Raw genomic sequence first — 23501 nt, 5'->3', positions numbered from 1 at the left:
GTCTCTAAATGTGACGCTTCCTCCTATTGCCCTCTACCATAAACCTCCGTTGTGTTTCACATTTTATGGTTCTGCAACATGGTCAATGAATGTTGCTGCTTTAAAAACTGGTACCTGACAAAGTTGACAGGGTCTTTTTTATTTTATTTTAGAGAGTGTTGTTACAAAGTGTACAACAGTGCACAGTTTTCTTCATGGACCACATAAAAAAAATTATGTTAAACCACATTGAGCTACGTGGTTGACACCCAAATGGGAGCTCAAATCACTTGTTTCATCCTCTGTGTTATTTAGCGCATGTTCAAGGACAATGTAGAAAACAAAGCACTTAAAGTTAGCATAAAAATACATAATTTCAAAACCGTTAAAACACACACAAAATAACTCAAACATTTAATACTATAGTAATTCACTTAAATTCATAAAATGAGACTAAATAAAGAACTTGGCTTTTTCTGCCCTTTCTCAGCATAATTTAAAACGACTAATAAATGTGAACAGTGTCCACCAGTGTTAAAGGAGGTAAATTAAAAAAACAACACAGAAATCAACACTCCTCAAATGTCACTTAAATGCATTGTGTATTCAGATCATATTACCTCATTTAGTTAGTTTTAATATGTTCCACAAAGCCAAATCTAAGCCACCTCAGAAAGTCATAACAAAAACAAAACAAAACGAAAAAAAATCAATCATATACTGAAAAAATATGCATTTTAACCAGAATTTTGCACAAATACCAATTGGTGTGATATAGATATAAAACAGTGCCTTAACTTTGGTGAATGGTATGAAAGGTTTCACAAGTGTTAACAGCTGGGGACCTTCAGCCTCCACATTTGCTGATACTGTTGAGGCCTGAGCAAAATTTAAGGGAACACAGGCTGCTTTTCAGGGATCAGATAATGGCTTGTCAAACCACCACCATGAAATATTCAGAGAGTCCCTTTTGTTCACAGTTCTGTTGTGTTTCTCTCTGTACACATTGCTGGACAGGCTATCCAAGAGTATGCACTTTGATGTAGCTGCTGAAAACAGTGATTTAATGCAGCAAACATTACAGGCCTGGATAAAAGACAGCCTAACTGGGTAAAAATATGATGTTTATTAAACAAAAACTTCGTGTCAGCATGCAGACAGGGCTGAAGGAGCTTCCCTGAGGGAGTCCTTGGTCTTCACACATGGTGATATTTGTACAGTAACACAAAAGATGATCATCACAACATCAGTAAGCAAAAACTGTTATAGCACTGCTTGGTCTCAAAATAATAAAAAAAAATATATATATATAGAAAAAAATCTGTAACATCTCATAGTTCAATGGTTCTCAGCCTGTTAGTAAGAATCACCAGTTGCAAAATTATACAAAAATTGCAACATTTTTTACCTCATACAAACCTGCTTCAACGTGTGCTTCTTGTTAAAAAAGAGGGGGAAAAAAGAAAGAAAACACGACAAGTGCACATTTCACCACTCTGCACAGCAGACTGCAACAGAGGGATCAGTTTGTGTTAAGGAATCACAAACCTAGCAGGTTGAGAACCACTGCTCTTAGAGAACCTTGTCTAAAAACAGAAAATGTGGAATGTGTTGAAGCTTTAGCATCTGGAAATGTATAAATTTTACAATCTGGGATCATGCAGTAGCACCACTATCGTTTTAATGAGGTCACTTCCTGTTTTTTGGCCTCTCACTTCCTCCTTCGGCCACAGTATTTACCCTGACAGCCAGGTCCTAATTGGCAAAACAGAAAAAAATAGGCTTCTTTAATACAAAGTGGATGGTTAAAAAATATAAATGAAAACGTATATTAAGGAATGTTATGCTAGTAGTTTTTTTTTTGTTTTTTTTTTTACCTCTGTAGCCCCCAGCTCCCAGTAAGGCCTGCATGGCTGCATATTTGGCTGCCTTCTGGGCCTTGGCTGTATAGGAAAAAAGTAAAACGTTATTCTGCTGACACGCACAGCCTCTGACATTTAACGTAATGTTACCAAGCACAGTTTTCCTTATTTAACTACATTATTCGACAGCATAGTAAGAAGAAATTCAGAGGTTGAAAATGATGTTCTGTGATTAAGGCTAAAAAGCCTCTAAAACTGATGTTAAAATGTTGATTTAATAGAAAAAAACATAAGTGTATCTATGTGCTTATGGGGGGGTGGGGGTACACTCACAGAGCATTTTATTTGGAACACCTATAAATCTGCATTGTGCAATTATGCAACCAACCATTCATGTGGCTGCAGTTCAATTGAATTTAAACTGTTAGATCAATGTCACAGCCTGTCTGAGCATTTTTTCTGACTAGGTGTTCTCTTCTGTGGCCACAATTTACACTCACCTAACATCTTGGAGGCCATGCTAAAAAGAATTATGGCAGTTTTTAAATAAAAGGCCAGTCCAGTCCAGTGTTACTCTGCAGTTCCTAATAAGTGCTCTATGAATGCATGTGTGCCAAGATAGATACATAGATACTTTATTTATCCTCTCAGGGAAATTCTTTGTATCCCATAGCTCACGGTACACACCAGGCATTGCAACAAAAACAGACAACACAAAACAACACAACATGCCAACACACAGCAAAGGACAGCCAGTAGGGTATTCAATCAATCAATCAATAAAATGTGAGCTCAACATGGCAAAACTGGGTTAAACATAATAAGAGAGACTGAAGCTACTTGGAACATGCTTTAACCAAAGGACACAGCCGACTTTCTTACATTTTTGCCCAGCTCCCATATATCCTAGAGAACAATAATAGAAAAGAGGAACTCTGTAAATAATTCATACTCTTTAAAATGTTTTGTTACATTATGAATCACACATATGAAACTATTTGATATATATAAAATTATACCCAGATAAACATTTTAATTGGTTTAAGGTCACGCCGCTGGAATGAAAACTATTTCTGTGTCATATCTGGTGCGCAGGTTCTTTAGATGTATTTGTATTTTAGATTTTAGATCAAAATATGCTATTATCATTTCAGATATGATGGTGAACCCAGGAACACATCCACAAAAGGTTTTACCTGGATAGCCTCCAGCCACTCCCCCAGCGTAGCCTGGGCCGACACCCCCTGCTGGAACAATGTATACATTACAGTCTGCATTACAAAGGACTGTAACTGTGACTCACCAGGAGAGCAGTACATGTAAGGTATTTATTGTGTGGTGGCCTTTTTGTATTTTGTCACTATTTCATGCAACTGACCTGGTAGGCCACCCACTGATACTCCTTGGCCAGTTCCTGCAGGACCTCCTGCCCCTCCTGTTCCTCCTGCTACACTGCCTGGACAGGTGGGTATAACAGAAGCTCTACTACTTATATTTATCATTTTTGCTCATCTTACTGCTGTTGTAACATTCACTTTCACATTTCAAGTATTTTCACCAAAAATAACAGCAAACATATTGTACAGTATGTGGTGCTGTTGTAATAGAAGTCCAGTAAAAATTCACCTTCATAGTTTTATTATTGGAATGTGTTGTAAGTATGACTATTTTTAGTTTGAAACTTTTGAAAATGGAACTTGCCTGCACCACCTCCTGTTCCTGCACCAGGAAGCCTTCCTACTCCATCACCTGATGAACACAGGTGTGATTGAGGTATATTAGAGTCCATATAAACTATTCAGATTTATAGTATTTAGTCACGTGAACTGTTGACAATGGTCAGGTTGTTCAAACATAGTCACTAAATTAAATTTTGCCAGATCACATAAAAATTATGTCATTTATCAAGGAAGAAGTTGTTTGTTAGCACTGCTGGTATTCATAAAAATGTTAATTAAATTCTGATACCCACCAAATAGATATTTTACCTGGTCCATGGCCAGTTCCACCCAGTAATGAGCCATAACCTGATTTTGCAGGCTTCCTTGTTCCAAGTGCCTGGCCAGCAGGTCCATATCCACCAGCTCCACCAGGTCTAAAGCCTCCTGGCCCAGTTCCACCACTTCCTGGGCCAAAACCACTAGTTCCAGCACCTCCTGGGCTGTACCCACCCGTGCCAGCACCCCCAGTTCCAGTTGGACCATATCCTCCAGTGCCATAACCCCCTGGTCCGATTCCAACACCACCGGGACCAGTTCCTGCACCTCCTCCAAGTCCTCCTGCTGGGAAGCAACACATATAAACAGATGGGCAAAAATGCACTCAGTTGGCAACTTATCCAGTACGCCATGCTTAAACAAAGTTTAATACGAAAGTACGTTTTGTTCAAACTGGGAAACTTTTGTCGGAGTGGTGCTTTTGAGCTGTATTACATTATACAGAGGGCTTCTTTTATTTGGCCTAGTCACACGATACATGTGGTACAGTAACTAAGATGAATAGAAGATTTCCTGTTGAGCTGCTGTATTCAAATACAGTAGGTGTATCTCACAAAATAGGTTAAAATGAAATCTGTTACTTTAAGTATAGATTCTGTGTTTCTAATCCTTCACCAAAACTCACCTGCTCCGTAACCTGGTCCTCCATAACCTGTAGAAACAATGCAAAACTTCAAACAATGTTCTACTAATTCCACAAAATCCTCCATCACCACAATTAATATTTGGATATCAGCTGCTTGACTTATATGATAATTTATTACCTGATTTAGGTTTCCTTTTTCCTAATCCTGTGCCACCTGGTCCAAAGCCTCCTGGTCCTGTTCCAGGGCCACCTGGTCCGAAGCCTCCTGGTCCTGTTCCAGGGCCACCTGGTCCGAAGCCTCCTGGTCCTGTTCCAGGGCCACCTGGTCTGAAGCCTCCTGGTCCCGTTCCTGTGCCTCCTGGTCCGAAGCCTCCTGGTCCCGTTCCTGTGCCTCCTGGTCCGAAGCCTCCAGGTCCTGTTCCTGTGCCTCCTGGTCCGAAGCCTCCAGGTCCATATCTGCCAATTCCAGTGCCAGCTCCGCTTGGTAAAACCCCTGCAAATGGAAAACAGCATTAGGTTTTAAGTAATTCTTACCTAGCAGAATAAAACATGTTTATATCTGTACTGATAACATAGATATGAGTTGTTGTTAGTTCAAAGACATTAAGAAATATACTTAACAATCCAAATTTTAAAGTTGTGAGAATGAGGGAGTTTCTCACCTTGACCTCCACCCAGTGTGGATGGTCCATATCCTGTGACAAGAGTTAGCCTTCAATATTTAATGAAACTAAACATTATTAAACATTGTTTATTGTATAGCAAACGATCACTATACCCGATTTGGGTTGTTTTCCTGGCCCCAGTCCTTGAGCTCCAGCAGTATAAACACCAGGAATGACCCCTGTTCCACCAGATCCATAGCTGCCTGGTCCTGTGCCAATAGCACCTGGTCCAAACCCATCTGGCCTGGTTCCAACACCACCTATTCCTGTGCCTGCGGTGCGGGGCCCGTATCCAGCTTGTCCAAAACTACCAGGACCACCAGGACCACCAGGCCCAAAACCACTTGGTCCTAAACTTCCTGGAACAGAACCAATTCCACCTGGTCCAGTCCCAAAGCCACCAGGTCCAACCCCTCCTGCTCCATAACCTAAAAGCAAATATTGGTTCAGTTTCAATTCAATGCATAAATTCTTGTATCTGGATGTTTATTTTAATATGAGTTCTTGTCATACTTTTTGGTGCTTTGCCAGTGCCAGTACCCAGTCCAGGACCTGTGCCATATCTCGAACCTGAGAAACAAAGCATATACATCAGTTTTCCATATGTCACTTTCATGTGGCTTCATCGCAAGCAATTAGGTGTGTTGTTTTTCGATCAGAAGTGAGACTTAAGCTTAATTATGATGGTTTCATAGAAGTCAACTTACCACTAGGGCCCAAACCACCGCCATATCCCCCAAGTCCACCACCAACTCCACCAGGGCCTGCTCCTCCACCTAGACCCCCAGCACCAGTTCCAACTCCAAGTGTTCCTGCACCCACAGGACCACCAACGCCCCTGCCTCCATAGCCTCCTGTTCCAGCTCCATATCCACCAGGTCCAGCAGGATAGCTGCCTGGCCCAGTCCCGTAGCCTCCAGGTCCTGTGCCATATCCCCCTGGAACAGCACCATAGCCACCCAGGCCGACTCCATAACCGCCAGGTCCAGTTCCATATGCTGAGAAAAAGAGGGGAAAACATTGAGTGCATCACAGATTATCTTTAATCACTGAAACCAAACTTATTGTTGTTAGGAGATGACTGCGCAGTTGAAAGTTTTTTGAACCTTTGCCTGGTTTTCCTGTTCCCTGTCCTACTCCAGCTCCAGTTGGGTAACGTATACCTGAGGGAGATACATTTCAATTATGTGTTTGGTGTAATTAAGATTGCAAAGATGATGTGAGTTACATACCTCCACCTGGCAAAACTCCAGTTCCACCTGTACCGTAGCCTATGATGGATAACGTGGGAAATGGAAATGTGAATGCATCATTATTACATTGACACTGGTGTGAGTGCTGTGGTAAATGGACAAATATTTCAGAAACTCACTTTTTCCAGGTTTAAGGGCTCCTGTTCCTACTCCACCAGGTCCACCAGCTCCAGGTACCAAGCCTGTTCCTCCAGGACCTGCTCCAACTTGTCCTGGACCTGCTCCAACTTGTCCTGGACCTGCTCCAACTTGTCCTGGACCTGCTCCAACTTGTCCCGGACCTGCTCCAACTGCCCCAGAACCACCGCCACCTCCTGCTACCCTACCACCAACACCACCAGGTCCACCACTTCCACCTGTTGCCACAGTCCCGTCAGGTCCATATGCTATGTTTAGAGAATAAACATCAAAGAAGCCATTTAGAGGATGAATACTTCTTGAGATGATAAACTGTTGTTGATACTGAATAATGGTAAATGTAAGGTGGTCATAATAAAGTTTACATCACAAAATTGGCACCTTTTGGAGGTTTTGGTGTCCCTCCTACTGCACCTGTTACACCTCCTTGTCCAATTATAGTTCCAGAAGCGGGGCTGTCACCCCTTCCCACCCCTGTTACAACAGCTGAAACTCCTCCGGTCCCTGCTACAGTGGTTGCACTGCCCCCTGCTCCTCCAGGTCCTCCACCTGTGCCTATTGCCCCATCTCTTGCGCCATCAGGACCTCCTTCTCCATCTCCTTCCCCTGGCGTGTCCCCTCTGGGGACTCCTGCAGACAGGGTGCAGTACCACATTGAAACAACATCTGTAACTATTTCACCCAAACCACAATCCTTTGAAAATATGTGATTTGTAAACCCATTTAAACTTGAGCCACCTTCTTCCAACTTCTTCTAAAATATAATGCATATGAGATTGAAATTCTGACAAACAAGTACCTTAAGGAGGTAAAAGCAACTTTTCGTTGCTGTTCTATATAAGATTTTTATAGGCGGTTGTTAAGATTGCTATTTCATTCAGTGCAAGTCATCCTGAAGCTTGATCTGTAAATTGTTCAAAGATCAACTAGAATTTATTTTATTCACCTGGGGGTTTCAGAGGTTTGGCTCCTGGAAGTGTTAGACTTGAGCGATCGCCATCAGAACCTGAATAAAAATTATACGAGGAAATTAGCAAAGTCAGGGAACATTCCCTTGATTTTACCGACACAATCTGCAAATAAGAGCTGAAACAAAAAAAACAAAAAACAAAACAAAACAAAAAAAACCATTAAAGAATAGGAAGAATTGCATGGGGTCATTTGGCCATTTTTTCCTTCATGTATCACCCAAGGAAAGATACTATAATGTCAATCTCTAAGCCAGTACGGTTTGTTAAATCTTGTATATCTTTGAAAAGTGTATAAGTCGCACATGACTACTTACCAGCACCTGTCCCAGCTGTTTGAAACAAGAGAGGAAATACTGGTTAGAGTAATGCAGGTTTAGATTTATTTTAGTTATTGGAGCTTTACGTACCACTTGGTGTCACCCCACCACCAACTGTAAAGACAGAAATGTACATGATGTTAGGTAACTGTTTTTCAGTCCGTTTTTAAAGATGAATAGTATCATATTCTAAGCGCTATGCTGTATTCAGTGGTGCCTGTTTTGTGAGCTAAAGCATGACTAAAAACACTTACTCTCAGTCACAGGTGAAGCAGTGATTGCCGTGAAAGCATTCAAGTAGAGAAATGTGAAGCATTTGTGACAGGGTGGTGGTACTAGATTTTATTTTGAAATTACCCATGCTATTACAAAATCCGTCTACTACTTTACTTACTTACTACTTTCAAAACTCTGTGAAGCTCTCACAGGTAGTTTAATGATACTTTATTCACACTTACCAGGGACACCTCCAGTATAACCTGTGGAGTATGAAACGTTTTTTTTTATGTTATACAATCCAAAGGAAAAGATTTGTTACATTTAAGGTTAATGCAAACATACAATCTAAAAACAGCAACTACTTTTAAAAGATCAAATTAAACATTTACCAAATTTTTAAATTATTTTCCCATCTTAAAATGTTAAGTTGGGGGGGTTAATTTCTAAATTAACAAATTAAGGAAAATGTAATAATCATTTTTATAAATGGCCACGTGGTGGCGCTTTCCAAAAAGTTAAGAAACTGCTTTTTGCTTTAGCCCAGATTTCTTTGAAAACAGTTACAGTTTTTGGATCTCCAGCTGACCAACAACAACAAAAGCAAAATACATGACTAAACCTCAGGGAAACAGCCACAAACACACAACAGTTGCAGACAAACATAAAGAAGTTTGATCGCACAAACACTAACCTGGAACATCTGTCCCATTGAGCCCTGTTTTACGAAGACAAGTTAAGATTTAAAGACAATGATTCTTCCGTCATGAAATATTTTCTATAATATTGCTTTCAAAACAATTCAGAATAAATTATTTGCCAAATAAATTCACACTTCAATGTTGCAGCATGAGAGAGCAAAATACCTGGTTTTGCTCCAATGATGGGGATTCCTGTTCCTCTCAGACCATCATCAGCTCCTGCTCCCACTGGTCTGCCAGCGACACCAGTACCTCCTGTTTTAATGTCGATGTAAGTCTTTTCACGTGTCAACTTTTGTCTAATATACTGAGAAATACTGAAATATGAGTGTTATTAAATTAAAATCCCTGTAATGTTTTAACATTTTGGTGTTTTATTTTCACAGGTCTATACAGAGGTTTTGGTTCTATAACCATCATATCCTTTTAGCTGACGTGACCTTTAGCTGCCATCTCCGCATAAAATCTGCATATAAAGTCAAGCTAAGAAAAGACAAAAATAAACATACCATCTACACCAGAACTTCCAGATCCTTCTATCACACCACCAGCACCACCATCACCTGGAAGAAGTACTGAAATCATTAACTTTTGTTTTTCTGTCCTTGTAAGGCATATTTAATATTAAAAATACTTGGTGCTTTGTGAAACACTGCACAGATACCTTCTGATGTCGGAGCCAGTGTGCCTCCAAGTACTCCTCCTGTTCCAGAAAACATGAATGATGTGATTAATGATACATAATTAGCTGTTATCAAAATGTGTCCTTAACACTGGAAACAAAAGCTCACCTCTGGGTCTCGCTGTTGCTCCTACACCGGTGGCAGTCCCATTCACAGAAACACCAGGTCCTGTTCCTGCTCCTCCAGTCCCAGTCCCAGTCCCTGCTCCAGGTAAAACTCCACCAGGTTGCCCTACAGTTTATGAGAGAAAGAGAATGACGTTGATTCAAACAAGCTTTTTAAAAGCTCTATCTCATTTCAAACTGTGTTTAATGTTCTACCTGACAAATGATGCCTTACCATACTTAGCAGCTTTAGATCCAGCTGTACCATAACCTATAAATAAGAGCAAAAAACTGCTACATCATTAATGACAAGACATTTGTGCAGACAGATAATTAAATCTAGGCAATAATATCACTAGCTGAATCACTTAATATGCAAATAATGCATCAAAAGACCAGGTCTCTTGTCCTCACAGCATTTTTAAACATTTTTAAACATAATAATGCGTTTTGTTTTTTTTTACAGGCCTCGTTGAGTGTAAGGTACCTGTGTGTGTAATACTTACTGATAACCAACAGAGGTCAATGAGAGATTTATTTTTTTTTAAATGGTTCAGCTCTAAACAAGCATAAATAAACACATTTCCACAAATACCAACCTGGACCTCCTGTGCCAGTTCCAAAACCTCCTGGTCCCAAACCCCCTGTAAAAGTAGGGGGATAACAAAGAATGTTAAAATGGGTTCAGGAAGTGGATCACGGAACAAACATCAAACAACAGACAATGAGCTCTGACAGAATATATAATGGTATATCACTCAAATCATTATACACATCTTGTTAATATTCACTTATAATCAACTCACCATCACGTCCTACTCCACCTCCAAGGACTCCACCGGCACCAGTTCCACCTTGACCTACACCAAGGTCATAAAAAAATTATTTAGATTACAACTGAAATTGGATTAAACCTGCGTCACTGTTTTTTGAAGGAATAACTAATCAACATTTTGATACCGTATTTAGCGGGTTTTGTTCCAGGTCCATAGCCTGTAAATGACAAAAAAATCTTTTTTAATACAGGAATTTTAGCAAGTTATGACTTTGTGTGCTTTGACTTTGGCAAAAATTTATCTATAAAAAAGTTCAACCCACACCCCAACCCAAACCTGTTCCAAATCCGGCCCCTGGTCCTGCACCATAGCCCACACCAGGTCCATAACCAGTACCAGGTCCATAACCAGTACCAGGTCCATAACCAGTACCAGGTCCATAACCAGCACCAGGTCCATAACCAGTACCAGGTCCGTATCCTGTTCTTCCAGTCCCTAGTGTTCCTCCGGTCCCTGGGCCATAACCACCAGCTGCTGGGCCACCAAATCTTCCATTTACACCTGATCCTGGAGCTCCTCCACCACCAGGGAGCCCTAAGGAAGCAAATGGAGGTGAAGTGTGTGGCCTTAGTTAAGACTTGAAATTTTGTTCTCCAACATCAAACACCTACTGCTACTTGATTTAAGTATTAAATGTTGAACTGTCATTGCTTACTAAAACGTTCAGGTTTTAATTTCCAAGGTAATTATCCTACATCAGATATGTCCTGTATTAAATATCAAATTATTGCTTTGATCTGATGAATCAATAACTTTTGGAAATACCCACTACATACTACAGTTTTATGGTTAGGGTTAGACATCAACATTAAATGCATCATTTTTTGGAATCCCAAAATAATGTAATGTATGAGTCGCACCATATTTTAGAGACTTGGGTCCCCCAGGATATCCTATGAAAGAAACACCAGAGAAAGATGTGCACACAGTTATAAGTGTTTTCAATAGCACCAGGTGGGCGCATCCAGCAGTATTCACCGAATCTGGTATATCTGAAACAGCTGTTGTTGCAGTATGCTGCAGATAAAAACTCAACTAACAATATGAGCAACTCATTTATTTTAAGGGTTAATTTTTTCTTTAACATTTACGCAATATGAATAAAATTGTTTGTGTTTGTTTCATTTAGTTTCTGATGAGTTTTTAAGAGTCTTATGTTCATACCTCCAGCACTGCCTGGTCCAAATCCACCTGGTCCACCTCCTGTTACAACACCAGAACCAGGGATCCCACCAGTTGCCAATCCTGCTCCAGGTCCACCACCAGTTGCCAGTCCAACACCTCTTCCTGGGACCCCTCCTCCAAGTCCAAGCCCAGAACCAGGCCCTGCTCCACCAAGTCCTCCTGCACCTAAAGCACCTCCAGCGCCTCCGGGCAGACCTGCAGAGAGCAGCGTGAACTGACCCAATAGCACTAAAGCAAGAAACACTTCATTAACAAACAACCGACTGCTTTCACTGTGGATTTCATTTGTACCATTGGATATTTTGTGTATTTAAGATTTTTGTCTGTAGATATGAATTTCATGTAATCATAATTTCATTAGAAAGACAAAACCATTTTACCATATTTCCGGGCTTTGGCTCCAGCATAACCTGCAAATTTAGAGAGATCAAAGTTTAAAAATATTTTTTATCAATAATGGCATCTATTGGAATCTTTATCTCTTGTCTTTGGAGCTTACCTCCAGGTCCAAAGCCGGTACCAGCACCACTAGGGCCAACACCACCTGGTCTGAAGCCGGTACCAGCACTACCAGGTACAACGCCAGTTGGTCCAAAGCCGGTACCAGCACTACCAGGTAAAACGCCAGTTGGTCCAAAGCCGGTACCAGCACTTCCAGGTGCAACGCCACCTGGTCCGAAGCCAGTGCCAGCACCACTAGGTCCAACACCACCTGGTCTGAAGCCGGTACCAGCACTTCCAGGTCCAACACCACCTGTTCCAAAGCCAGTACCAGCACTTCCAGGTCCAACGCCACCTGGTCCGAAGCCAGTGCCAGCGCCACTAGGTCCAACACCACCTGGTCCAAAGCCGGTACCAGCACTTCCAGGTCCAATGCCACCTGGTCCGAAGCCAGTGCCAGCACCACTAGGTCCAACACCACCTGGTCTGAAGCCGGTACCAGCACTTCCAGGTCCAACACCACCTGGTCCAAAGCCAGTACCAGCACTTCCAGGTCCAACGCCACCTGGTCCAAAGCCAGTACCAGCGCCACCAGGACCTGTTCCTGGGCCTCCAAGTGTCCCACTCAACATGCCTGTAAAAAAAAGAAAAGCCTATCCTCATTTATTGTTATTTTATGTTAAATACAGTTATTTAATAGTAATGAAGTTGATAATTATATTTTTACCATATTTTCGAGCTTTGGCACTGGCATCATATCCTGAAATGCAAAAATAATATAATAATTCTTAGAGATTGATTAATTTATATTTATTGTAACTACACATTTGCCTTTGCTAATGCTATACAGCCTGTCAGTTAATTCTGTACAATATCTATGCTGAAGTTACCTCCAGGTCCTGTTCCTGCTCCTAGTCCTGCTCCAGTGCCACCTGGCCCAAATCCAGTACCCTGCCCATAACCTGTTCCTCCGGGGACAGCACCAAGACCACCAGGACCAAGGCCAACTGACCCAGTGCCAACACCACCTGGACCAAAACCATAGCCGCCACCTGTCCCAGTCCCGGAGCCAGGCCCCGTTCCTGGTCCTCTACCTCCAAGGCCTCCAGCTGCTCCAGTGCCTAAACCCTGTTGACCTGGTGAGATTAAAAGCAATAGATGTTGTATGAATATACTGCAATAGTCACAATTTTATTTTATTTACAAAATTACACAAGTAGATCTTACCATATTTGCGTGCTTTGGCTGAGCCAGGACCATAACCTGAGGTAGAAATAGTTTTTGAATGTTCATTTTATATATCGCTCTAGAAAAGATATTCACTCTATTTATACGGTAAAGAGTGCATGCCTATGTAAAAGTGAATCCTGCACTTTAGTGACCAGGAAAAGACGGAAAAGGTGCTTCATTTATTTACCTAAACCAGGTATGCCGCTGGCTACTCCGGGGCCGCCAGCCGTTCCAACTCCACCTCCAAATCCAGGTACAGCCCCTGGTCCAACTCCACCTCCAAATCCAGGTCCACCTCCCGTTCCAGCTCCTCCTCCAAATCCAGGTACAGCCCCTGGTCCAACTCCACCTCCAAATCCAGGTCCACCTCCCGTTCCAGCTCCTCCTCCAAATCCAGGTACAGCCCCTGGTCCAAATCCAGGTCCACCACCCGTTCCAGCTCCTCCTCCAAATCCAGGTACAGCCCCTGGTCCAAATCCAGGTCCACCTCCCGTTCCAGATCCTCCTCCAAATCCAGGTACAGCCCCTGGTCCAACTCCAACTCCAAATCCAGGTGCAATTCCTGCCACTCCTCCAGGTTGTCTTCCACCACCAACCCCTAAAGCACCACCTTGACCAGCTGCACCCCCCCCACCTCCAACACCAGCATGAATGAGAAAAAACAATCAGGTGATCTTACAACACATCACAACAAATAATTAGTAATTAGATTATGCCATAAAAGATATCTGACAACATGGTATATTGCTGCCATCTATCAAACACTGACATCAGTCGATGTCTAAAATTTATAACACGTCTTTACCATATTTAGCTGCAGCTTTGGCTGGATTCTTTGATTTTCCTGCCCCTGCAATTCAGAAAAAATAAATACTTGAAAAATGAAAATGTTTTTCCTTTTACATTTATCAGACAACAGCAACGCTATTGCTGGTTACTGTGTACCTGATTTTGGTGTTATGAGAGGGTAACCACGGAAAACCCCAGGGAGTTGCTGCCCACGGCCATCTAGAGTGAGAAGTACGCACAGATACTCTTCTTATGAAATAATGAATTACAGATTTTGATAACATTTATTTATATTTTTAAAAATTAAGTGTAACTAATTAATTAACTCAGTAACGTTATATGATGCAGTCTGCCAGGCTATGGCATCATGACACATACTGCCTGCTCCTCCTGATCCAGCACCCCCCTGGCCAAGTACTCCGGCTCCTGCAAGGACCAAGAGCAGATAGTATATGTTAGTTTTTATTTTTGGCAGGTGCTCTACACTAAAATGTAATGTTACTGACATAAAAAATATGAACACACCAGTCTGAGGCCCAAGCCCAGATCCTGTCGCCACTCCAGGAAGGACTCCCCGCCCTCCAAAACCTGGATATTTAAAATGTGATCACAGTGTATTATGTGCATATTTCATTGTTGAATAGATAAAAGTATTTTTGCCTTTGCACCAACATACCTTGGCCTGGTACAAATCCACCTTGATAGAGCCCGGGCACTCCAATTCCTGTGACAGCATGTGCTAATTTAAAACAGTGTTTCTGGATGATAATTAACTGTGAACAGAACAAAACAAACAGACTATATACCTGGAATTTGTTTTGATGCTTTACCACCAGTCTTTCCTCCAGGTCCTCCACCAGTAGTACCAGTCTGTGGAAGTATTGGAACTGAAAACGGAAACCATAAAAAAGAATGAAAGAAAAAACATTTAAAAGTTGACAGTAAACAATATGTGACTTCCTGAGATAGACTTTTTTATTGGAAATACAAAATATCTTATTTTTTAACATTTTAGCAAATTTTTTATGTGTTAAAATGTTTTTAATCCTTTTTGGTTTTCCTGCTAGAAGCTGCTCAGTATTTCCAAATACATCTGAATATGTTGTATACAGTGGTTAGTCATATGTATATGTAAGTCATATTATCTACCTCCACCAGGTCCAACCCCAGTACTACCAGGTCCACTCCCAACAACACCAGGTCCAGCTCCAACACCACCAGGTCCAAACCCAGTGCCACCAGGCCCAACTCCGACACCACCGGGTCCAAACCCAGTACCGTCAGGCCCAACTCCGACACCTCCGGGTCCAATTCCAGTACCGCCAGGCCCAACTCCGACACCACCGGGTCCAAACCCAGTACCTCCAGGCCCAACTCCGACACCTCCAGGTCCAAACCCAGTACTGCCAGGCCCAACTCCAACACCTCCGGGTCCAGTTCCAGTACCGGCAGGCCCAACTCCGACACCACCGGGTCCAAACCCAGTACCGCCAGGCCAAACTCCGACACCACCAGGTCTAACCCCAGTACCGCCAGGCCCAACTCCGACACCACCAGGTCCAACCCCAGTACCGCCAGGCCCAGCTCCGACACCACCAGGTCCAACCCCAGTACCGCCAGGCCCAACTCCGACACCACCAGGGCCGAACCCAGTGCCTACAGGCTGAAATCCGACACCGCCAGATCCATAACCTCCAAGAGATGTTCCAGCGCCACCTAAAGTCAGCAAAAAAATATATATAATACATTTCTCCTTTTTAAAGTATACTATATGAATGATAAACTTTAGTTTATATTTACTTGTTTTAGGGGGTTTGGGACCAGTTCCACCTGTTCCAGGGTAATGACCCACACCACCTGGTCCATAACCACCGCCATAGCCACCTGGATCATGACAGAGTAAATATCTATCAAACTAAGCACTGATGTGAGGTGAGAGATAGCTTAAGGAAAGTAGTGTGATTTTTAAAAAACTGATTTGTGATACTTATAGTTACACCATAACAATTGTGTAAGTATATAATTTTTCCAGTAGGTACCCCAGGATGTAGCCAAAATTATTTACAAGGCAAATAATTATCTTATGTGTTAAACTGTAAATTAGTAGGATATTTTGATTAGTAATTCTTATAGTTTTATTTTCATTATTACTTCAACCTCTTTGTAAGAATGCATTTATATGCAGAGGTGGACAGAGAACAGAACTTCACTTTTTGAGTAAAAGTACAGGTACTCCTTGTCAAATATTAGTCCAATACAACTGGAAGTAGCTTTGTCAAAATATTACTTAAGTAAAAGTACAAAAGCAGACTAGCATTAGTACCAGTTCATTAAATGTAAAAATATTTATGATTATTTCAATATTTAATTCATTATGTTGCAGTGCTTCGTGAATTTATTTAATCTGTCACTCATCAAAGTCAGTGGGCGGGGCCTGGCCCGCTGATGGGGGGGGGGGGAGGATCTGCTGTCCTGGGCCCAGGGTAGAGGGGGACCCAGAACTGGGCCCCCATTAAATTATGGAATAACTTCTTTATTTTTCTCAAAATAAGCATATTTGTGGGAAAGATGATGTAATATTTGAGTTACATAAGCTTCCCATTTGTTTTCTTCCTAATTGTCAACCCTCCCCCCAACAAATGGTTTGGACACCAATCCTTTGCTAAGCCCCGCCCCCCTTGGTTACTGTTGCTATGCCAGCCTGTTTTCTGTTGTCTGAAATTCGGCAGGAAAATGTCCAGTCAGAATAAGTCCGGTGATCAGAAACGAAAAGACAATTTAAAAAATAAAGGGTTAAGAAATTAAGAAAGAAAAACTTTTTTTTTAAGGTGGTGAAGCTGGGACGAGAAACGTAGAGCAAGGTAAGAAACAGTGCCGTTAGCTTTTAACATAAGCTCTAATGCTAACGTCCATTAGCCTAGCTTGTATTAAAGCCGACACAAGCGCACACAAAATCTTTGACAGAAACAGCTGAGTTTGGGGGTGACTTGTGTTTCTGTTGTCCCGGGTCCAGGCAAGACTGTCAGCTGGCCTGGACGGGGCTAACGCCAATCGAGTCGTAGCAATTACTTTGGTGAAACCTGGCGGCTACGCAGCATGTGCTTCAACTTTCTGGGGAGTTGGTAGAGACATTTTACAGCTTTCATAGTATGTGGAAGTGGGACCTGCTGACCCAGAGAATGCAGCGTGTAAAGCAGAGAAATTTATTTCAGTTATTGGCGTTATTTCTGCACAAACAGAAGTACTCCACCGCTGATGAGGAGCTGGACCGTGTTGTGATGTCCACAGAAGACATCCAAACTCCGGCTACAAGCTAATGCGTGCTCCAGGTAATAATACGGCCACGATGTATAATGTAGAATGAGCCGATCGTTATGGAGAAATAATCCAGGTAGGATGAGGATTATACATCGTGGCCATATTCTTACCTGGAGCACACACACAAGTGTGTGTGTTACAAAAACAATTACAATTAAAAACAATGAACGAGTTATGTTAGACAGAGCAAAAGTAGTGAGTAGAGAGCATCAATAGAAATGTAGTGGAGCAAAAAGTACAATATTTGTCCTTCAAATGTAGTGAAGTGAAAGTAAACGTATCCCCCAAAATAATACTCAAGTAAAGTACAGATACTCAAAAACTGTATTTAAGTACAGTGTTCAAGTAAATTTACTTTGTTACTGTCCACACCTGTTTAAATGTCTATACACTTGTTGCTTGTAAGAAGAGACAGACGTTTAAACTTATCATTGGGTGTCAGGTAAAGAAACAGATGTAGACAAATGAAAATCACTGACCTCCAGGGACATAGCCTGTTCCAGCTCCCTGACCTCTGGCAGTCCCAAGGCCCCCTGCTCCAAGCGCTCCCCCACCCAAACCTCCTCCCCCAAGGCCTCCATATCCTAATGAGCAGATAAAAGAGAAATGGCACTCAGTGCTTTCTACATTTGCTCCTATGGCTACGATACTCTAGATCACACATTAATGAATTCAATATGTCCCTGTATTACTCAACCCTTTTGTAATATAAGTGTCTTGTGGCTGCCTCATAAGGATTAACTTGTTCTCCATGACAATTTAGATTATTTTGAAGTCTTCAGGTTTGGCTTTAAAACCTCTTAAATCACTTGTAGGATTTGGCTTTCAAAGGGTCAGTAACAATTTAAAAGGCTACAAAGGGGGAGTGTGTGGGGTGATAACTGAGGAAATAAACTGTGTCACTGGATAAATGTTCTCATCCAGAGAAACACACAATACTTAATATTCAAATATATGTATGCACAGGTAAAACACCTAGGTTTGCAATATTGATAATTGGGGTTTTCCTCTCTCTCATATAATGAAAATATAAGCAGCTATAGATCACTGTGTTCATGTAATTGTTTGACACAGTGGTGTCTTGGATTGATTTTGTTTATTCATCAATCTACATGGAATCGCAGACCTCTCATTGCTTGTTTAAGTCAACCACAATGTTTGTGTCCAAACTTCTGGTAAACTGGAAAGTGTGACATATAAATCTGTTTCCTGTACTTACACTGGTCCATTTCTTATGCACCAACATAATGAGAGGAATTCAAGTTCCACAAAGCCAGGGCTTAACCTTAAAGAATAGCTGGGATATTATCACCGACACTCCTCGTCCTGCATAGGCAATTGCATGTTTTGAAAAGCCCGAAATTCCAAAGCCAAGCAGTCTTTCTGACTGATGTGATGACTTCCGTCCTTTATCTGGGACTTGCCATGCCTGATGTATTAGTCGTTATCAGTGTATGTATGCATTATTGAAAGTGTGTGTGTGAGGGTGGGTGGCCCACTAACAATAGCATTTCACTTTGGTAAGGTAATGAGGAAATGAAATAATAGTACATGTATGCAATCCTTAACTCGTTGCACTGAATTACTCAGAGGAACAATAACAACAGTACAGGGACTGACCACGGATCCATTTGTGCCTAAAATCCTTTAGGTTTACGACGTGTTAGTTAGCAGAGGAATGTTATGAAATACTCGTATCAACACAGTTAGAGATAGCTGTTCTCACTGATAATCATTAGATGATGTCTTCGAATAATCATTCAAAATAGTATCATGCTATGTAATGTATACAACTCCTTTTACTTATTTCATTAATTACATTGCTCCTTTGCTTTGTTTTGTTTTTTTACTGTCACCTGATTCTAACTGTAACTGAAAGACTGTTCCTCTAAACGCAAGTCGCCATATACAGCATTTGTGTTTACAAGACTGGCATGCTGTTGTGTCCCAGTTCAATCAGATAAATCTCCACACTTAATCTTAAAAGGCAAGTACAGGTGTGCCATACATGTGGGGGCGTGATTAATTGCTAAAATTGCAAGATCCTTTATGTGTTTGATGAGAGTCATGTTTCATTTTGCATTTAATCTGAACCAACTTTCCAGATTTTCCACCACCCCTTATTAATTAAATTTTATTTGTTAGTGGTATTTATAATAATATATCATGTAAAATAATAATATTTATAATTAATTATAACCCAAAGAAAATGCCTTGGCCACCTGAACTTCCTGGTCCAACTCCTCCTGGCCCACTTCCATAGCCTCCAGACCCAACACCGCCTGGTCCAACTCCACCCAGTCCTCCACCATAACCACCTCCAAGACACAAATAAGATCCAAAAGAAAACAAATATACGTAAATTGTTTTGAAACGTTGGAACCGCAATGCTGGTTTCTAAGTCTGTATCTACATATCTCATATAGATAACTAAACATTTTCATAAATTTTTCTTTTTCTTTTGAGGATTCTATAAAACTTAAATCACAGCTCATCCACACTCAGACCTGAAAGGCTTACCAGTTTTTGGAGGCTTTCCACCTGTAAGAAGAAAGAATTTGTGTTAATTAAAATCAAATGTAGGATATTTGAAAATTACAAATGACCGAAAAAATACATAAACATTCAGGCAAGTAGCCATATTTAACCCACCAGTCCCAACACCTCCAGGTCCAACTCCCAGTCCAACACTGCCTGGACCAAAGGTGCTTGGCCAATAACCACCTGGTCCGACTCCTCCTGGTCCAACTCCTCCAGGTGCGACTCCTCCAGGTGCGACTCCTCCTGTTCCGACTCCTCCTGTTCCAACCCCTCCTGGTCCAACTCCTCCAGGCACGACTCCTCCAGGGCTGACCCCACCTTGCCTTACTCCTCCTGGTCCGACTCCTCCAGGGCCGACTCCTCCTGTTCCAACTCCTCCTGGTCCAACTCCTCCAGGCACGACTCCTCCAGGGCTGACCCCACCTTGCCTTACTCCTCCTGGCCCAAATCCTCCAGGTCCTTGACCACCATAGCCCCCTGGGGACAGTCACCAGAATAATGTGAGTTGTACACAAAGATGAATACAAACAAGACATTAGTACAGAAAATGAGAGCAATCACATGTTGTACACACACTCCTGATTTGTTTTATGTAGTTAAAATGAACATGAGGTATTTATTCTCTGTGAGACATAAAACACACACACCTTCTGCTTTCCTTTGCCTACAACCTGGAACTCTTCCAGTAACTGATGTAAGTTAAACAAAACATGCTGAAAATCTGAAGTGCGCTGGCTGTGTAAGTGATGACACAAAGTTACATGTTTACGTATAATTTTTTATGACCACAGCTGCACCTGAAAGCTGATTCTTTGCTGCTTTGCTACGTGTCTGCCCTAAAACAATTTAACGCATCCCTTCTTAGTTACTCCATAACTTCAGACTGCAGTCACAGTCAGTGTTAAAACACAAAATGCGTTTACCTCCACCAGTTCCTGGTCCAAAGCCTCCTAGACCGGCAGTAGCTCCTCCAGGTCCAAACCCTGTTCCAGCACTACCTGGTCCAAATCCGGTACCAGGGCCTGCACTAACCCCTACACCTGCTCCGACTCCTCCACCAACACCACCAGGTATGTATACACCTGACAGACATAACCAGGTCAGAGTCACTTAATGCTCAAAAGCAGTCAAATATATTTTTAATTAGTTTATCTTCACCAAATTATTCAGACACTGATTTTGCCATTATTGTGAATACATCTCACTGACGCGGCTGCTTTTATAAAAAACAGAGCATTGCTCTTATACCCAAATGAAGTGTTTTATTGTTTTGGACTCGTAACAGACAGATTTTGTGGAATTTATAAGTTGCAAGTCTGAACTAATGAGGCATAATTTTCTCCTCTTTGCCATCACTTAATAAAAGGCATTTAATAGGTCTGAATAACAAGGATTACATGTGACAAATGGGATCAGTTTGCCGTACAAGCAAATAGCGATTATCACCAATGAGTTTCTCTGTAAATGATAACAAACACAGCTTCATCCAAAAGGCACGTCTCTGTTGCCATAATTCTCACACTTTTCTGCACCAATGTTGTTTCACAAATCCTAATAGCCAAAAATAGAAACACGGAGAATGAACGTCTATAAAAGGAAAGTTTTTTTTAAGGTTTCACAGTCCAGATGTGAAAATAAGAGGTCTGTAGGGATTCCTCAGAATGCAAGTTACTGATCTCACAGTAATGCCATTTACAGCACATTAACAAGAACACAGTAAATAACTTCACTGCTCAGTCATTCAGCTAAGAATCCTTCTCCCCAAAAAAAAATGTTTTTTAAACACGACGGGCAGGTGAAACTTTACATGTGTATAGGTGTCAGACCAGAGTATGCAATAAAACAGCAGGTGGGCCTGGCACTGATTTCAATGAAGATTTATTTGTTTGGCATATAGAGAGTTTTTAGGGTTTTTCTACGGTAACATAAACATCTCCCTACTGACCTACTATGTTTTTCAGTTCATTACTCCGCTCACAAGATCGGCTTGTGACTAGCAATGTAAGCAATATTTTAGCTGGTCTGTCAGAATGAGTCGAGGGATGACAGTGTCTGTGTCTGCCGTTTCCATGAGATTTTCTACATATTGTTGGCCCGCTTTCATGTCCTGTCAGCTTTTTATTGTCTCTTCTAATTAATTACATTAAACATTTTGTTGGTTTCAACAAGTGACCATTCTTAACCTGAATATTAGTTTTTGATGAGTTTTTAGTTTATCAAAAATGACAGCCAAATTTAAGCTCATCCAGACAAGTAAATGAGCCAAAGTCTGGAGCAAACAATGATTTAATGACGTGAAGAGCCTTATTCATTCATCCATTCATCTTCTCCCACTCATCAGTTTCCGGGTCGCGGAGGGTGCAGCAGCCAATCCCAGCTCACACTGGGTGAGGGTGGGGTACACCCTGGACAGTGTGAAGAGGCTTATTAAAAGCTGTAATTATAATCTTGTTGTCCACCCCTCATATCTCAAAAGGAAAAAGAGCTCAGAGGAATAATGCACCTGGGCTTTGTAAAGTCACTTGGAAGAAGCAGTGCTATTAAAATTGTTGTTTGGCCAAGGATTATGAAAATAATTTAACATGTTTATACACAGTTCCTCCAGACAGAAATTTTAAAATTGAGTACAAAGCTGCCAACTCTGAAATTGTGTGGCGAGATACAGCAACAAGAAACCACTCAACATTAACGTCACCAAAGCTTTTTTTTTTTTCAATAAATAAGACAACTCTTGGAAAAACCTGCAAACCCTGTAAAGATTAAGATAAGCATAAGCTCGTTCCATCTTTCCCCACAGTCAGACTATTGACCAATTAATTTACTGATTCAAAGTTTTTTCAAAGACACGATGATGATAATATTTTTGAGAACTACCAATGATACCATTATGAAGTACCAACAAAAATTCGCTTTTGCAAATTTCTCGCAGTGTGCATACCAGAAAATAAATGCAGGGAAATTTTTTTTATCACCATCAATCATCTAAAACAGGCAAAACCTCATCTAAATGCCAAATTACTTTGTGGCTGTAAATAGAAATACAGTATTTAGTGAACTTATGGTAAAGAAAACCTGGATCTGACTCATTGTGTCCCTGCTGCTGAGACTCTCACTTAAACTTAAGGTGACACCTGACCCACCTCCTTGCAGTGATGGATTCCACAGAGCCAGCAGAAGGACTGCATGTAGGTACGTGGCCACTGTTCCTCTCGCCATCCCGCTCCCAAATGTCCCTCTCCTCTCCCAGGCACCAGGTTTTATCCCCAGCAAGCCAATCAGGGCTCAGGAAGGCCTTTAGAAAGAAGGAGGGAAAATGAGTGAGAGCAGAAAAAAAAGGAGACAGGATGCAAGACAGGACACTGTGTAATTGGCTAAGAGAGACGCAGAGGTAGATAGACCAGAGAGGAGGGGGAGAAAGAGTACAGTGAATTACCTCATTAAACCAAATTGAGCTGCATTTATTTGGTTCTCTGCAGCCAAAAGGAGGCAGTGTCAAGGGTGAGTTGTGGGCTGAGAGAGAGAGAGAGAGAGAGAGACGGAGAAAGAACAACATGTATGAGAAACAGGGGAGTCTGTATCTTGCAAAAAAAAGAAAAAGATTGGGGGTCCTTGCTTTTCTCTTTCCCTTGATACCTCAGGAAGTAGAAGAAAACAGTGCCAGAAGTTTTTTTATGGACTTTCAAATGGTG

General features: G+C 41.5%; 1 protein-coding gene across 1 annotated transcript; it reads right to left on the bottom strand.

The window, feature by feature from the left end:
• Window positions 1-105: 105 nt before the first annotated feature.
• elnb (elastin b) lies at window positions 106-23058 on the bottom strand. The gene is made up of 53 exons (XM_029519462.1): window positions 22953-23058; window positions 20736-20894; window positions 19924-20289; window positions 19792-19812; window positions 19494-19589; window positions 17751-17855; window positions 15754-15837; window positions 15103-15669; window positions 14760-14840; window positions 14630-14677; window positions 14479-14541; window positions 14332-14379; window positions 14110-14172; window positions 13970-14014; window positions 13352-13798; window positions 13162-13197; window positions 12825-13070; window positions 12662-12694; window positions 11993-12568; window positions 11874-11903; window positions 11473-11688; window positions 11169-11201; window positions 10585-10842; window positions 10433-10465; window positions 10279-10332; window positions 10072-10116; window positions 9708-9743; window positions 9477-9599; window positions 9350-9388; window positions 9195-9248; window positions 8851-8940; window positions 8679-8702; window positions 8227-8247; window positions 7859-7882; window positions 7766-7780; window positions 7427-7486; window positions 6862-7110; window positions 6462-6728; window positions 6322-6360; window positions 6196-6252; window positions 5797-6087; window positions 5603-5659; window positions 5203-5517; window positions 5087-5119; window positions 4603-4917; window positions 4464-4490; window positions 3830-4123; window positions 3543-3590; window positions 3220-3297; window positions 3038-3085; window positions 2724-2747; window positions 1857-1922; window positions 106-1734 (listed from the first exon to the last, which is right to left on the bottom strand). The coding sequence occupies exons 1-53, from the start codon at window positions 23026-23028 to the stop codon at window positions 1691-1693; spliced, it is 6567 nt and encodes a 2188-aa protein (XP_029375322.1). The 5' UTR covers window positions 23029-23058; the 3' UTR covers window positions 106-1690.
• Window positions 23059-23501: the final 443 nt, after the last annotated feature.

Source organism: Echeneis naucrates, chromosome 14, assembly GCF_900963305.1.
Source record: "Echeneis naucrates chromosome 14, fEcheNa1.1, whole genome shotgun sequence".
NCBI lineage: Eukaryota > Metazoa > Chordata > Actinopteri > Carangiformes > Echeneidae > Echeneis > Echeneis naucrates.
Note: the sequence above shows the minus strand (reverse complement) of the source record. Positions and strands in the feature narration are given on the sequence as shown.

Bases quoted from the DNA above. Each gene is read 5' to 3' on its own strand.
- elnb (XM_029519462.1), bottom strand. From the start codon at position 23,028: ATGGCGAGAGGAACAGTGGCCACGTACCTACATGCAGTCCTTCTGCTG. The intron at 11,904-11,992 runs GTAAGCTCCAAA...CTAAATTTGCAG, and splicing joins TACCGGCTTTGGACCTGGAG to GTTATGCTGGAGCCAAAGCC. The intron at 5,660-5,796 runs GTAAGTTGACTT...TTTGTTTCTCAG, and splicing joins CGGTGGTTTGGGCCCTAGTG to GTTCGAGATATGGCACAGGT.